Source organism: Penicillium macrosclerotiorum (assembly GCF_028827735.1).
Source record: "Penicillium macrosclerotiorum strain IBT 26536 chromosome Unknown utg000003l_segment0_segment0, whole genome shotgun sequence".
Taxonomy (NCBI): Eukaryota; Fungi; Ascomycota; class Eurotiomycetes; order Eurotiales; family Aspergillaceae; genus Penicillium; species Penicillium macrosclerotiorum.
The window spans coordinates 3,365,375-3,380,686 of NW_026643083.1; the positions used below are offsets into that span (position 1 = coordinate 3,365,375).

The following is a 15,312-nucleotide window of genomic DNA, read 5'->3' on the forward strand; positions in this document are numbered from 1 at the left end:
TTTTCTTTCTCATATACAGTTTCAGGTTCAACCACCAAGACCAACGGGGTTTGGAGCAAGTTGGAAACTTGCATGTAAATACATAATCTAGACTTCAAGATCTCTCTTGCACATGCATTGACAGCCCTTTCATCTTCAAATATTAAAATTAAAACCAGGCCTTGATACTCGTATTCTACTTGTAGCTAAACGCCTGCAAACGAGAAACCAACACGCAACTGCGACAACATCACATACAACACTCCAACAATGCATGCCACAGCAGTCACCGCCTTCGCCCTGCACCCAATCACGCGGCCCCGCGTGCCGCCCGCAACCCGCAACAGCAAGTCCATCGCGGATCCGCAACAGCCACCATCGGTAAATCTCCAATTGCTCGCTCCAACGCCTCTCAATCCCACCCTCCTTTCCTCTTTGCTCCTCCCGCTTCTCGAAAACAACCCCCCGGGAGCCCTCTCACCCGCCTCCAAGATGGTCGACATCGTCCCCCTCTCATCCTACCCGTCCTATATCGACCTTCTCCCCTCCATCCAGACCTGCAACATCACCAACCTGCCTGAGAACTACTTCCTCAAATACTACCTCTACCATGCCCTCACCTGGCCCCAGCTGAGCTTTGTCGCCGTGGTTCGCCCCAAAAATGGCTATAAATCCGGCGCCGGCGCCGGCAAGGCCGGTGATATCGCCGGCGAGTACCCCAAGGTGGTGGGGTATGTTCTGGCGAAGATGGAGGAGGAGCCGACGGACGGCGTGCAGCACGGCCATATTACGAGCCTGAGTGTGATGCGCACACATCGGCGACTTGGTATCGCGGAGCGCCTGATGCGCATGAGTCGTGAGTTTTGAGCCCTTTTTCGTCCCTGTCTTCCCCTTCTCCCCCGCTTCAGATATCTTGATTTCTTGTCTGCTGTAGCCGCCGTTGGCGGATTGCTACGGCTCAAGTACAATATGTCATTTCAGCAATCTCTCTCGTTCTTCTTGGACGGCGGGAGTTGGTCGTTTCTTTTCGTTTTCCGCTAACACTACTTGTTCCAGAACGAGCCATGGCCGAGTCTCACCGCGCTCACTATGTCTCCCTGCACGTCCGTGTCTCCAACACCGCCGCTCTGCGCTTGTACCGTGATACTCTGGGCTTCGAGGTTGAAAAGATCGAGAGCAAGTACTATGCTGACGGTGAAGATGCTTATGCTATGCATTTAAAGCTGGAGAGCCAGTGGTTGGACTGGAAGGCCATTGAGAAACGGGACCGCGAGAACGCCGAGGCGAAGGATGCCGACGAGAATGCCGATGAGGGTGATGAGGTCGGTGAGCTTGGAAAGAAGGAAGACGGGGACGAGAAGGAGAAGATGGTCCGTGTCAAGGTCGGAAGAGGTCTTGGTGTGGGCGATCTGGTCGAGAAGAATGAGAGCCAGCAATGATGATAAACGTGCTTTGCCTTCGCTTTCTACTATCCCTCTCTCCCACTCCACATTCCGGGGCTATGGGGGGTATGGATCTGAGGCTTGAAGTCCGCTTGAGTTCGGGTCATGGATTGCAGAACCCCCACATGAGACCTATATTGTGGTGGCACTGTTCAGGTCCGGAACTGATCTATATTCCGGGAAAAATGGATGTACATGATAATGCTAAGCATGCGACAAGAACCCCCAAAAAAAATCAATAAATTTATCAAAATCACGCTCAGGATAAAAAACAGTATCCATCAATGATATATGAATCATAACATCGTTGCCGAAAGCAGAGTTGACGCTTTGGTAGGCGCCATATTTATGCACAGTAAGAATCCATCGAAAAAACACATCAAGGTCACCTTCACCGAGACCCCCTATCCTTTTCCGTAGTATCTTTGCTGTCTTTTGTATCGGGATCTTTTCTCGTATCATTTCCGGGCTGCTGCTGCTGCCGCTGCTTCTTCATATTGCGCGGTTGGAACATCTCCTTCAGCCGTGTTGGAGGCTTTTTCCTCTCTGGGAGCTCAGCTGGCATTCCTTGTGAGCCCACCTGCGAAGCTGAAGCAGATATACTTGAAGCACTCAGCTCCGAGTCAGTACTGGGCCGCTGCGGTTGCATGCGCAAAAGGTGCGCATTATCCGCATCCTTGAGCGAGAGATTCTCCAGTCGCTGGTCCAATTGCGCGCTGTCGTTCGCCTTGACGTCACCAGATTGGCGCGAACGTGCCTGGCGCCGGCGATTCCGTCGCGCACGATGCTGGTCACGCTGTTCTTCTCGCGCGCGCCGTACCACGTCTCGGAAGGCTTTTCTCGTAGCGCGCATTTCTTCCTTCATAGCACGGCGTTCTGCATTTTGGCGCTGCTGCTGCTCTGGGGATTCCCAGCGTCCCCAGTCTGTGCCATCGGCTCGGTTAGACGGCGGCTGCTGGCCCCATCCAGTTCGCCAGTTCCGGCGGCCGGATGTGCGCGCATCGCGGCGGGACTCTTGGAGGACGTCAAGTTGATGCCGCAGGTCTACAGCGGCATCATATAGCGTGCGGTCATGCCGGTCATGGAGAGACCGGAGTTGCTCTCGGACTGTAGCTAGGTCAGAGGGGGTGAGATCTGAGGTGGTGGAGAGGGTATCGATTGAGCTAAGGGAGGACTCGGAGGAGGTGGAACTAATGGATGCACGACGTGAGCGCTCGATAGGTGATTTGTCGTCTCTTGATTTAGTGGGAAGAGAGTCTTGCTTGTTTTGAGGTTGGGTTGTCGTTTGAGTTTGGCTTTGGTCGACGTTCTCGGAGTCAGCTGGTGTGCTTGTAGTGTTCGGGGGAGTTGGTGTGTCCTGTATAACACCGGACGTTTGGCCAGTCTCGGTTTGGTACCAAGTCGCCGGGGGTGAAGATGTATATCCAGACTGTGGGTATGCCTGTTTTCGCCCGTGAAGCCGAGCCTGCTCTTCGATCCAGCGGCCATGCGCTAGTGCTTGTTCCTCGACCTGTCGACCATAGTACATTGCCTGTGCACTAATCTGATCTCCGTACTGCTGCGCCTGCTGGGCAAACCGCTCGCCGTACTTTTGTGCTTGGGTTGTCAGCTGGGAGATCCAACCCAATGTTCCACTCTTTTGCGTGCCGGAATTACCAAACTGCGGTTGTGAATATGCCCAGTTGTTCCACTGCCATGGCGGTACACCTGGAGGGGGTGGCGGTCGCGGGGGATAGTATTGTGGCGGTTGGTGATTGGTAGCTGTACCGGGTGTAGGGAAAGGAGACATGGCATATGGACCGTAAGCACCTGGCGGCGGACGTCCCTGATGAAAATGCGGTATTGGAGGTAGATGCCAAGAGTTTGGCGACGGCGTTTGCTGGCCAGCGACTGGTGACGGCATATTCGAATTCCTTGCAGCTTGGCCGTCTGTGGATCCTATGGAACCGGTACCTTGTGTCGCCTTTGTCGCAGCTGGGTAGCATCGAGGACAAAGAGCAGATGAGGGCGCTGCATCGGGTTCGCCAACATAGACAAACACGATGCGCGTTGCGCGCGGCCCGAAAAACAATTGATTCCATTCATCGACCACTGCTGCGATCCGAGCTCGTCGCTGCTCATCAGTCTCTTGCGGTCGGTCCTTGCGATCTCGCTGGATCTCTGCGCGCAATTGCCGGGGCAGGTCTTGTGAAGTAGCGGCCAAGCCCAACTGCGAGGGGAAGAGATAGCGCAAGAACGTGTCCCAGTCCTGCTGGGCGACTTCATCCATGCGTGACACCCAGCAGCGGGGCCGACGTGGAAAGTCCTTCGCTTGGCTGCGAGGGTAAATGGTCATATGGTGGTGCAGTAGACCCCGGCTTTCATCCAGCACTGCCGGTGGCCTTTCCTCGAAGTACGTCACCGCGGAAGTGAAATGAGTTGGCACGACAGCCGGCGAGGAGGAAGTAGAAGACTGTTCTGCTAAGCTCGAGCTATTGGTATTCCGTGAAGCTGAGACATTTCCATGTAACGGGGCCGCACCCTGGGTCGCGCCGCCATTCCGGTTGTTTGTCGGCGCAAGTAACGGGTCGACGGCCGAGTAAGGTGGTGGAGCCTCCTCCTGGTCCATTTCGAGAGCGCGGTATTGAGGGTCGTCGAACCACGAACTGAGAGTTCCAGAGAGGAGTCAAATGGTCTGTGAAGATCGTGAAATGACCAGAAGCTTGTCAATGCTGGCCGGCCATACTATGATAAGATAACAGGGTTCGGAGGGGAGGTTTTGAAGGCAGCAAGATTCCCACAACTCGAGGGCTGTCAGCGCACAAAGCTTCGCACGGGCACCCCGGTGCTGCATGAATGGGCGTCGTTCTCAGCTCTCACTCACTTCCCAACAGGAGGAAAACCTAGTGGTAGCCTAGAGGGCCCGAACTGGATGAGATGAAGTTGAGAAGAGTTGCAACGATGGGATTCACAGTGGATGCCGATAAGATAAGCAGACTCAGCCCTGTCGGCCTTTCGGTCGCTCCGGAGTCCGCGGAGCGCCACGGCAGACAGGAGACAAAGTCTCAATGCATGTAGATGTAGATGATGAGCCACCAAGGAAGATACAAGAATCGCACAGTGCCTCTCAAGTCAAGAATGTTCGAAATAGATACTCGAAATTCAATCGAACAGCGTATTTCCTATTGCCGGAAACAGTGTATAATCTAGGATTCGCACCCTACTTATATATAATGAGTCTACAGAGATGAGACTCCATAGATCTGCTTCCATTCAGAAATCAACTAACAATCCTTTCATTTATTTTCTGACCCACGGGCGGATATTATTACTCGATACATGAAGTACCATCTATACAGTCTTAAAGCTAAGCCTGACTTCGAAGGGGAACCAGATCCCCTTAATCCCAAGCATCTCCCCACCCATCATCTTCATCCTCGTCCTTTGGCTTGGTATCGATCTTCTTCACCGGGACCACATTTCGCGGCTTAGTAGCAGCCGGTTTCGCAGCAGAAGCTGTTTTGGTCAAGCCTTTAGGCAGGGGGTTCTTCGTTTTGGCTTGGTTTTTCGCTGCGAGCCAGCCAGCAAAGTCCGGCTCGCCTCCATCGTCATACGGGACCGCGGGAGCTTTGCTGGAAGCCGGACCAGGAGATTGCAACCTGGGAGAGGCTACGGCTGCGGTAAAGGGGTCGACGCTCTTGTCATCCTCCTCGTCGTCCATGGCGCCCCAGGCGTCAAAAACATCGTCTCCTTCCTCGGCATCGTGCCATTCATCTTGGACAATAGGGGCGGGCTGGTCAGATTGAGAGCGAGACAGTGGGTGTGCGGCGTTACGAGCGTTTTGTTTTGGAAGCTCCAGCTGAGCAGAAGGGGATGAGTTGGCAGGGTGAGGAACTGAAGCAGGGCGGGTGATATCATCAGCGGGCTTGCTGACACTGGGGGTGGGCTCTATTTCGCCGTCTGCGGCGGCCAGCTTGTTCGTGAAAGAGGAGATTGCCCAACCAGCCCAAGACTTGTCATTCGAAGTACCGATTCGGGCGTCGGCTTTGGTGGGCTCTGGAGTGGAGGCTGTGGGGGGTGGCAGCACCGTGTCCGCCATGGTGCTGCTAAACTTTCGTACTCGCTGGAGATAGAGATCGAGCGTTTTATTGGCTTGATCGCGGACAAGCCTTGGAAATAATTAGAGATCCACAGTCAATTCCGAGGGGCTTGTGTGAAACTTACTTCTCTTTATCTAGAAGAGCGGGACAAATGGCGGGCAAAATTTTAGAAGCACAATCATCTTCAGTGAAGACATCAATTGTGGCAGACAAGGCGAGTAGGCCAGCATTTCGGGCATGAACAAAGGGATCTCTAATGGATCTGGTAAAGGCAGCAATAAGTACCTTGGACCGCGTCTACAGAAAAGGTCAGCTCCGATTCATTCAAAATCGTTGAGTATACACTCACACTTTGGCCCAAATTTTTCGCAATTCGACCCAGACAGATTGTGGTGTTGGTACGGATACCAGGTTGCTCATCATTAGCTGTCCGTGCCAAGAATCTGAGTAGCTCCCCATTCACAACTCGGTCACTCAGCTTGTTGATAACTGACAGGACGGCCTTGACGGTCTGCTCACGGACCACAGGAGCGACGTCGGTGAAACCAGAAGTCTGGAATGCAGCAGTTAGAATAGGTCTTGTTATCAGAAATAGAAGATTACTGTACCATCTGAGGGAAGATCTTATCATTGACAACCTTCTGGGAAAGATTATCAATCATATGAGGCAAATTGTCCAATAGACACACACGCAGTGCTCGATCAGGGTTGCCAAAGAGGCGCACAATGACCGGTGTTAGCTTGGCATTGAACTCGTCAGCAGACAGCTTTGCACCGATCTTCAATGTCGCACCAAGCACTTTCGGCCCACCACCGCCAAACTCGACTGATTTGAGCAGTTCGGGGAGGACTTTCATTTTGAAAAAGTCCTCTGGAAAATCATCGGATAGATCATCAAGTTCGCTATGAAGCATGAGTAAGCCTGAACCTTGGTCCGCTACAGAGAAGGCTCGTAACATACTTAATAAACATTTCACGCTCGGCGTCACTTTTCAGCCCCAGGCTGTCTATATCCTCTGTTAATCGGATCAACGGTGTCTGGAAGAACCCGCCATGCTTCTTGCCCTGCTCCACAAAGTGAGCGGGACTCAGACGCAGCTTCGGATTCGCGGTGCAGAGGCGTTTGTAGCTCTGCTGCATGCTTGGAGGAATATTTGCAGTCTTGCCAACTTGGTCGCCACCGAGGAATTGGCCGTTGAAGACCTCGATGATCAAGACACCGAGACCATAGGCATCCACGGCGGCCAAAGGATGGCGCTTGATGACATCCCAGCCACTTTTGACAACCTCTGGAGGCGTGAACCGAGCCGCGTCCGGGACCAAGCTTCCATATGTCTATGAAACAAGTCAGAACTTCGCGTCTGGAACTTTCATCTTTGATCGATTATATAGTGCCACTCACATAAATTATCGCATCGTCTTCTTTCATCGAGCTCAAGATATCGAATCCTCCAAGCTTCCACTCGCCGCTTTCACTCGTATAGACAGACGAGGCGCGCACAGCACCATGAACAGAGGATGCGTCTTCGTTGACGAACTTTAGAGTTGACTACACTCGGCCCCAGCAGTCAGTCAGTTGGCCTAGGATTCAAAGCCATGCATTCAGTTTGACACTCACCGACACAGTATATAGACCCCATTTGGCAGTCTCCTCGCTCAGACTCCGCCGCCGAACATGCCACTGCAATGGAACCACTCGCTCGGTCACAATGTAGAGGTTGGACTCGGTCTAGAATTCATGGCATCAGTTTTCCATTTGAGCTCCAGATTATTTCAAACCACAAAGTTAATATCCTTGGGACTTGCCCTGGAAGGAGAGAAATGGGTAAGAGAGGGGGAGCCACTCTACCTCAATCGTGTCCAGCACCTTGATCACACCGGGATGCCTCAGTGTTCTCGACTTGCGCACCGCATTTTTGGCAAGTGGTAATCGCGACTTGTTCGCCGCGATATCGAAGGTGAAAACACTGCAGGCCGACCCGTCATCCTGTGTGTATCCACCGCGGTGTTAGCACTCTGCATGGGGGCTCCGGGAGCCGCAACATGATATGGAGAACTGGCTGCCACGTCTGACGTACCCGTTTCGTGCCGTTATGAAGGGTCCAGATGGAATCGCCAATGTCGACTCGGTCGCCTAGTGAAAAGGGCTGCGAACTCCCCTTCGCGATTGCGGACGCGACGGCCGATTTCAGAAAATCCATTGCTGGCCTCTTCGGGGATTGGAGTGTTTGGGGATGCCCGGCGCGGGCGATGACGGCCAATGGCCGGGATACTGGAAGGTCGGCGGGGAGATGGAGAGAAGGGCAGAGACGAGGGTATGTCTTTCCAAGAACACACTGCTCGAGCTGCGCAGAAATAGGGTGAATAAGGCGAATCAGACTGAATCGGGGATTCCTAGGCACACGGTCAAGCGCCCGGAGCGTTCGATACGCCCCGCCTTATCGCCGGTGGCCTCAGGCAGGAGAGCCCCCCACAGGCCAAACTTCGTGCTTCGGCGGAGCTCTCAACTTCCCTTCTCCACTTGTTTCTTTCTTTGCTTCCTGCTCAGGCTTTCCTCCTTTCCGAATTCAACATCCAATGTAGCACGCAGTCACTCCAACTCTCCGACCTGAACTTCGGTACGTTCCTTTTCTACCCCGCGACCTTCCCTCTAAACGCGACTCCCGTCGCGCTCTCCCAAGATGCGAACCTGGTAAAAGGTCAGACCGCGCAAAGCCCCGGCACCTCCTGCTTCCTCTCACAATCGCCGATGGTACTCCTCATCACCTCCTTGACTTCGCGGATACAAAACATCATACCATCCTAAATCCTGCCCACACGCCACAAAGCCCCCTCCAGCTCCTTTCGCCCAGCTGGACCTCTCTTTCTCTCGAGGCCCTTGCCCACTCCTCCCAGCACCGAGGTCTTCGCTCCACACATCTCTGAAGCTTGTACGCCGCTTTCTCTCCTGCAGACACACAGCTTGACAAAAAGGCAAGACGGTCCAAGCCGAGTTCCATGGCTTTCCCTCGCGGGGCACGACGTGCGGACTGTGGGAGTTTCTTCTTCTAGCGTGTGTACACTGATGCGTGGTACCACTTGTTGGGTGCGCATGGCCGTCATCTGGAGTTCCTGGGTCTGCTTTGTCTCTATGAAGACCGGTAGGAACTAATGGCAACGGCTAGCAGTTTCCTTTGTGGGGTTGGTTACTGCAGAGAGAGGAGGCGTTGTATCTGTGGATGAGGGAGCGGGGTCCTTGGGAAAGGGAGACTTTTCCATGGGTGGGTGAGACTCGCTGGGCGTGACTGGGGAGCCGTTGGGGCGTTTTCTGGATGCTGCTTGGTGATCTGGTTCTAGGACGATGTCGCTTGTTGGAGGGGTGAGTATGGGGGTTTCAAAGCACCGCGGCGAGAGGAGCTTGGTGCTCTGAGGCTCGGATGACGACCAAATTGAAACTGAAAAGACCTGAGGAGACTTGATTCGTCTGCATCGCTTATGCGCGTGAAGCTATTGAAGGTGTGATTGCTAACCGGCGTTGGCAGATATTCGAAGCACCGCACGGGACGAGGGGAGCGCTGTAGAAGCTAGGCTTTTTATGTATACTTTGAAATACTGGGCAATAAATGAATGTTGGAAGAGCGTTATTTAGTATAGTCATTTCATTGGCATCCCGGAGGAGCGCCAGCAACCACCGTAATGACCACTCATATCCGACCCACTGCATCGCTCTGACTTCACCCTGGCACAACTGCAGAAGCCCTGTCGACTCATCCAGTGTTTAATCATCCTCATTTTGTTGCGGAAACGTAGCCCATCACCATCTGGACCCTGGCTTGAAGAGTCAAAGCCCAGACAAATCGCAAAGATACCCCAGCTGAGTCACTCACACCAGCCACGCCCGAACACGCTCAATATCGACATTGGAAGAAAATGAAAAGAAAAATAAAAATAAATAGCAAAACAGAGAAAAGGGAGGGGCTGGCAGAACCGGAATAAAATAGAAAGGCTCGATACAAGTCCCCGTTCTGAGCTAACGTCGTAATTCTGGTCATATTTCGCAGCTGGACGGAGCGAACCCCCCTCCCTTCACCCAAGAGGTGGACAGTGGACTTAGCGCGTTCATAGGATAAGGGTATAGAGACAGTGGCTGAATCGTGCGTCAATTCAGAGAATTTCACCTGCACCTTGGGGATTGCCAGGGCAAGAACCGTGAGATAAGACATACTGAATATGTCCATTCATCGAATCTGATGCACTTCTGTTAGTATGACGAGGATTGATAGAACGCGAGTACAAAGAGGGAAAGGTAGGAAAATAAGAGGACAAGGGAGTAAAATATACCTGCGAAGTATTGTACCGACATGTCACTGACCACATGGTACATCATGGTCTAAGTGCCAAGGATGAACAGTCGAAAGACACATTCGTAGACCCAGAAGATTCGACAAATGGGGCTGGCAAATCATGCAAGATTGCAAAGCTCCAAGTCACGTCACAATGAGACGAGGAGCATTTTGAGCAAAAAAAACACGAACAGGGCAGCCGCGCCGGAATTCCGTGATGACTTATGCAGTTCATTTGCCTTCATCGGTAGGCTCAGCTGAAAGCGAGCCAGCACCAGGATTGGTGGGAGTGTTGTTGGCGGACATCTGTGGAGGAAGCTGCGGTGCCTGGTTATAGCTGTTGCTTGGAGTCCGGTGCTGATTAGGAGGGAAGTGATGAGTCTGGTGCGGACTTGAGGAGAAATGAGGCTGTTGTTGGGGATAACCTCCACGACCAGCGGGCACTACAATGGGATGAGCGGCGAAGGTGATCCAGTATGGGCGGGGTAACTCACTGTGGCCTGGTTGCTGAGCCCCGTATCCGGGTTGTCCTGGCTGCCCGGGTGACATGAACATCATTGGCTGCGGCGGCTGTCCGGACTGAGAGTTTTGCTGCATCATCATCGGCGCTCCACGGCTGGGGCTAGGGTATCCGCTATGAGGTTGAGGCGGAGGTGCATGTTGAGGATAGGCATGTCCGGGGGAGGGAGAGTACATTTGCATTTGTGGGTTAAAAGGAGACATTCCCTGGGGAACGCCCATGTAAGGACCATTCGAGGGGTTTTGCACCATCATGGGAGCTCCCATACCAGCCTGGGGACCAACAAATTGAGGACCATTCTGATAATGTCTCATGTGATTGGGCTGGGGCCCGCCATAGTACTGGGGCATGGGCTGCCCGAAGGCCAATTGGGCATGAGGAGCCATTGGAGAGGGGTAGCCGATATGGCTTTGGCCCATCCGTGGGGAAGGGAACACCTGGGATGAGGAGGCCGAAAGTTGCATGCGGTGATGATCATCAACATGGGACGGGGCAGGACCATGAGGACCTTGGTGAAGATGAGGACCATTGGGAGGGCCGGAGGCCGTTGGCATTCCAGGGTTGCCTTGCTGGAATTGGTATGGCATCTGGTGCTGCTGAGGCACATGGGGGTTGTTCGAAGCGGAGCGACCCTGGGGCGAAACCGATGGGACACCACCAGGTTGCTTGAACATCTGGTCGAACGTCTTCTCCTCGTTGCCCTCCGGCACATCCCAGGTAGGAAGAGTCTTATAGGGAGGAGGGATGCCTCCGTTAAAGGTATATGCCTTATCGGCTGAATCGGCACTATCCTTCTTCATGCGCTTGATGGGGTTGAATTGGTCGTCAATCGAGGGCCGCTCAGAGATTGGTTGGGGCTTTCTAGTGCCAAAGAAGGCAGAGGGCGTTGTGGCGCGGGAGACAGAGCGGTTCCGCGAGAAAGGACGCGGGCTGGCCGCACTGGCCGCACTGGCAGCGGGGCCAGAGGGAGCAGCGCCGCCGGGGGTGAATGTACTGGCCGCGGGGTTGGGTTTAAATTCCATGGCGCGGACATTGAACTTGGATGCCGCAGCAGATGCGGAGGTTTGCGCCTTTGAAGGGCTGGTAACGCGAGGCTGCTCACTGGCTGGACCGGTGGGTGGACCGCGAGCATCCTGGATGGGCAGTGGAGGAGGGACAGGAGCCATGCCAACGCCCTTCCGCTGTTGCAGGTTATCTGCCAGTCGATGACTGAGCATACCAGCGCCAGGACGGCCGGGCTGCAGAGGCGGCTGAGGGAATCGACCACCAGCACCAGCAAGAGGACCAGTCGGAAGATAACCCTGACGGCCACGAGCGAAGTTCTGCCGATCGGATGGTGCTACAGGAGGCACCGCGCCGCTTTGTCCAACCACACGAGCGGGTGCTTTCTGCTCAGGAGTCTGGGCAGCAGCCTTTGGTGAAGGCTTCTCCTCCACGGACTGCTGGGCTCGGCTGATGATGGCCTCCTGTTTATGAGGATCCTTGGCCAGGATCGGCACCAAGTCCTTGGGCACAGGAGTCGAAAGCTTGAAGTTCTTCGAAAACTTCATCAATTCATTTAGTTTGATGGTCCGGTCATAGGAGGCCTGGTTCCGGCGGCGTTCTTGCATCTTCAGCTTCTCATTATTCGCAAATTGGCGGAAGTGGTCGAGCACCTCTGTCTCAACATTTGCTGTCGCATTTTCAGGCACAGATCGCTGGGGGGTCGCAGCCGAGGTGCCCGCGGCTGCCTTAGTTGAGTCAGTCTTCGACTCGGTTTTCTGATCAGCCTCGACAACAGCCTTGGTCGATGCTACAGTTTGCTGCTTCTCTGCTGGGGTAGCCTCTTTAGTCGGTACCTGGGGAGGCACCGGACTGGCCGCTGGTGTTTTCACAGCGGAAACAGGCTGGGCTCCAGCTTGGCGACGAGCCGGGGGCGTGTATTTGTTGGGCTGACCGGAAACCAGAGGGGGGAATGCCTTGTTCTCGCGGCGGACACCACTATACTTATCTTCCTCATCCTGGTCACCAGTGTCGGGCGCCACCAGTCCCCGCTCCTCACGCATATGGGGGTTGTCAACATCTGTGCCCTCAATCTCGCGAGCGATACGCGCGGCTTCCGCTTGCTTTTGGCGGTAGGTAGGATCCGAACGGTCAATGCGCGTAGTATAAATGTTCTCATCATAATTGGTCTTTGCGCCAAACAGACGCTCATTCGCCTCAAATTGATCCCAGCTCGTCGAATCGCCAGCGGCACTTTCCAGGGACATATCAACCTCGTGCTCGGCAGGCTCCCAGCGCTGCAAGGTGCGCTCCCGCATTGCCAGATTGCCAGAAATGTCAGCATCCGTCCTGAAGCCAGCCGAAGCACCTGTCAAAGCATGTTAACCGGAATCCGTGCGATAACTCAACCTAGAAGCATGTCTTACCATTTGGCTCCTTAACCGACACCTCCGCCGGAGACACATTTGGCACCGCAATATTCGCAATGTCCTTAATGTCAAAGGCCATGCTGTGTTCCGGACCCGCACCAATGTATGGACTCGATACATCGCTCACACCATTTGGTTTCGCCTGGGTCTCTTGAGAGGTGCGCTGCACCATCTTGAGGAGAAATGATGAATCGCTCGGCTCTAGACTCGAGGAAGAAAAGATGCCAGTAAACTTCTCTCCGCCCTTGGTCGTAATGATCGTTTGGAGACCCTGGAACGAAGTTATGGCCCGGTTAGTCACCATCCAGCGGGTGTTCGTTTGGGTGCTAGTGAGTGATTGGGCTGTCTTACAATGAAGCTTGCAAATAAGAACACAAGACGGTCGTGAGCATGGCAGTCAGCTGTGTTGGACTCCTTCTGACCCGGTCGGGGAGAGCCAGATTGTCGCATAGCCATATTGCCGTTCGAGGAAGAGTATGCAGCGCGTTGCGTGATGGGGTTGGTCCCTTGGGTCCAAGCCTTGTGGGAGTTTGTACGTCTGTGGTATCACCATGTCTGGGTTAGTGAAGTGCTACCAACACACAATCATGGAGCAAGGACAGGAAGAGACACTGCCGCCCTCAAATCCGAGGGATTCAATTGGTCGTCATTGGCACACAATTCCAAGTTCGCCTGCGCTCAAGCTCGCCCAGGTCGGGGGCACGTGCACTTCTCCCCTCGCTCAAGTACCCCGGTGCCAGCGAGACGCAGTGAGGCTTGGAGGGTCCAGGACTGGTTCGTGGCAATCACTCTCGAGGCTGGGAGGGCATGCGAAGGGAGGATGGAGTAGAAGGCATGAGGGACGTGTCGTAGGGGTGAGGGGGTGGACGAGGAGGAAGGTAGAGAGGGTACACATACCGTTGAGCACCATCGACTGGGCTACCAGACTGTCGGCGACCGTCCCCCTTGGTGCTGCCGCTGGATCTCAACGAGGGTTTGCTCGAGTTCGGTGCGGAATTGTTGGCCGCATTGCCAGACGAGCTGTTCGCAGCCGGGACGGAATTCAAAGTGGAAGCCATTGATTGACCCGAGTGTGCGTCAGTCAGGGCAGGCTTGCGTCGTGGAACTTAGCACGGCGGAAAGCCGCGAGGATGAGGCACAACCACAACACACACCGCCTGCACAAACAGGATAAGGAAGGGGTGAGGGGGGGGGGAAAGGGCCCACAAGAACACGATCCACGACGGGTTTGGAAGGGGCAGGAGGGAGGAGGGGGATGGAGAAGAGCTGGGAGGTGGTTGAAGTGGAGGTGTTTTGGGGAAAGGTGGAAGTCACGGGGGGGTTGGAAATGAAGAGTGGTAATTGTACGGTACCGTGCGACCCTGGGACGAGACGACAGAGTGACAGGGTCTCGACTCGCGCCGATCTATCGATCTATATGGAATCAGGACCACGCAGAGGTCCCCTGCAAATAGTACCCAGCTAATATGGGCATTTGTGGCAGGATAAGGGATTGAAGATGTTCGAATCTTTTCTCCAGTTTTTGTTTTTCTCCAGTTCTCTATTTTATTTGGGACGGGATTTGGCATTTGGCTTCACAAGGGGGGAGATCTAGTGTTATTTATTGGGTGTGACCCCCTCTCCCTATAGATACATTACATATTACACTGTACATAGGAGGATCAGTCCTTCTGTTTTCCAATGGTTTGCGGAACCCAATCTGATCCATGATCGATTGTCTCGACAATGTGCGTGGCTTATTATGACTGATGTAACTTGAAATGATTAACTATTGCTTCCCACCCCGCTAATGCTTGCACGACGGGGGATCGGGTGGGGGGCTTTATTATCCGAACACACAATGGGGTCGATGTCTATACTCAATGTCGGTCGCATTTATTTATCGCCGGGGCGATCGGAGGAGAGGCATCAGACACTAGTTTCAAGAAAAAGGGAAAAGAAATTATGTAGGCCAATGAAGCGGATTTCAGCGATGTCCATTGAGTTTTGCATGCATTGAAACGAGCCAAGAGAGGAATTGGATGATTGGCGCCATGCATCTTTCTTTTTTTCTTCTTCTTTTCCTTTTTTTTTCTTCTCCTTTCTTTCCTTCGTGGGCCATTGGAGCGACTCTTTCCCGATAGAGAAAATAATTTAAACTAAAGCCCGGAGACTTTGTTCAAAAAAAAATAGCCCAAAGTTTGAGAAAAATATAGCTCGTCTAGAGAACAAAGGTTTTTTTAAAAAAAGGTCAAATCAAACAACATAGGCTGCTGGAAACGCTAGCAAGATACCCATAGTCACCCAATACCGATACAGAACTCCAGAGCATTGGGGAGAACTGATGCTTCTATTAATGGAAGCTCGAGGCACCCCGACTTGAATCCAACCATAGCAATCACGGGCCGAAAGTGCCCCCCTAGCGTTCTTTAGCCTGGGGGTCCCGGACACTAAGAGGGGCGGAGCCAAGCAGAATGGCCCTCCTGGGGGCCTCTCCGAGCCGGTGACGCCCAACGGCGCTAATTGTAGGGCGAAGCTTTGGTCGATCCGGGCCGAAGATGTGTTGAGATGAGATAGTGA

At 53.7% G+C, this 15,312-nt stretch overlaps 5 protein-coding genes across 5 annotated transcripts; 2 read left to right on the forward strand and 3 right to left on the reverse strand.

The window, feature by feature from the left end:
• Positions 1 to 249: 249 nt before the first annotated feature.
• N7462_004113 (peptide alpha-N-acetyltransferase complex A subunit ARD1) lies at positions 250 to 1,418 on the forward strand (the record flags this gene model as incomplete). Its single annotated transcript, XM_057075839.1, has 2 exons — positions 250 to 835; positions 1,036 to 1,418. The coding sequence occupies 2 exons, from the start codon at positions 250 to 252 to the stop codon at positions 1,416 to 1,418; spliced, it is 969 nt and encodes a 322-aa protein (XP_056935344.1).
• A 394-nt stretch (positions 1,419 to 1,812) lies between these two features.
• On the reverse strand, positions 1,813 to 4,029 carry N7462_004114 (uncharacterized protein; the record flags this gene model as incomplete). The annotated part of the gene is made up of 1 exon (XM_057075840.1): positions 1,813 to 4,029. The coding sequence occupies one exon, from the start codon at positions 4,027 to 4,029 to the stop codon at positions 1,813 to 1,815; it is 2,217 nt and encodes a 738-aa protein (XP_056935345.1).
• Positions 4,030 to 4,800: 771 nt separating this feature from the next.
• Positions 4,801 to 7,701, reverse strand: N7462_004115 (COPI-interacting protein CEX1; the record flags this gene model as incomplete). The annotated part of the gene is made up of 9 exons (XM_057075841.1): positions 4,801 to 5,569; positions 5,625 to 5,797; positions 5,850 to 6,053; positions 6,109 to 6,403; positions 6,462 to 6,835; positions 6,903 to 7,049; positions 7,119 to 7,229; positions 7,350 to 7,487; positions 7,579 to 7,701. 9 exons carry the CDS (start codon positions 7,699 to 7,701, stop codon positions 4,801 to 4,803), a joined length of 2,334 nt encoding a protein of 777 aa, XP_056935346.1.
• A 33-nt stretch (positions 7,702 to 7,734) lies between these two features.
• Positions 7,735 to 8,306, forward strand: N7462_004116 (uncharacterized protein; the record flags this gene model as incomplete). The annotated part of the gene is made up of 2 exons (XM_057075842.1): positions 7,735 to 7,815; positions 7,899 to 8,306. The coding sequence occupies 2 exons, from the start codon at positions 7,735 to 7,737 to the stop codon at positions 8,304 to 8,306; spliced, it is 489 nt and encodes a 162-aa protein (XP_056935347.1).
• Positions 8,307 to 10,053: 1,747 nt separating this feature from the next.
• N7462_004117 (putative PAB1 binding protein (Pbp1)) lies at positions 10,054 to 13,811 on the reverse strand (the record flags this gene model as incomplete). The annotated part of the gene is made up of 4 exons (XM_057075843.1): positions 10,054 to 12,692; positions 12,751 to 13,024; positions 13,105 to 13,291; positions 13,651 to 13,811. The coding sequence occupies 4 exons, from the start codon at positions 13,809 to 13,811 to the stop codon at positions 10,054 to 10,056; spliced, it is 3,261 nt and encodes a 1,086-aa protein (XP_056935348.1).
• Positions 13,812 to 15,312: the final 1,501 nt, after the last annotated feature.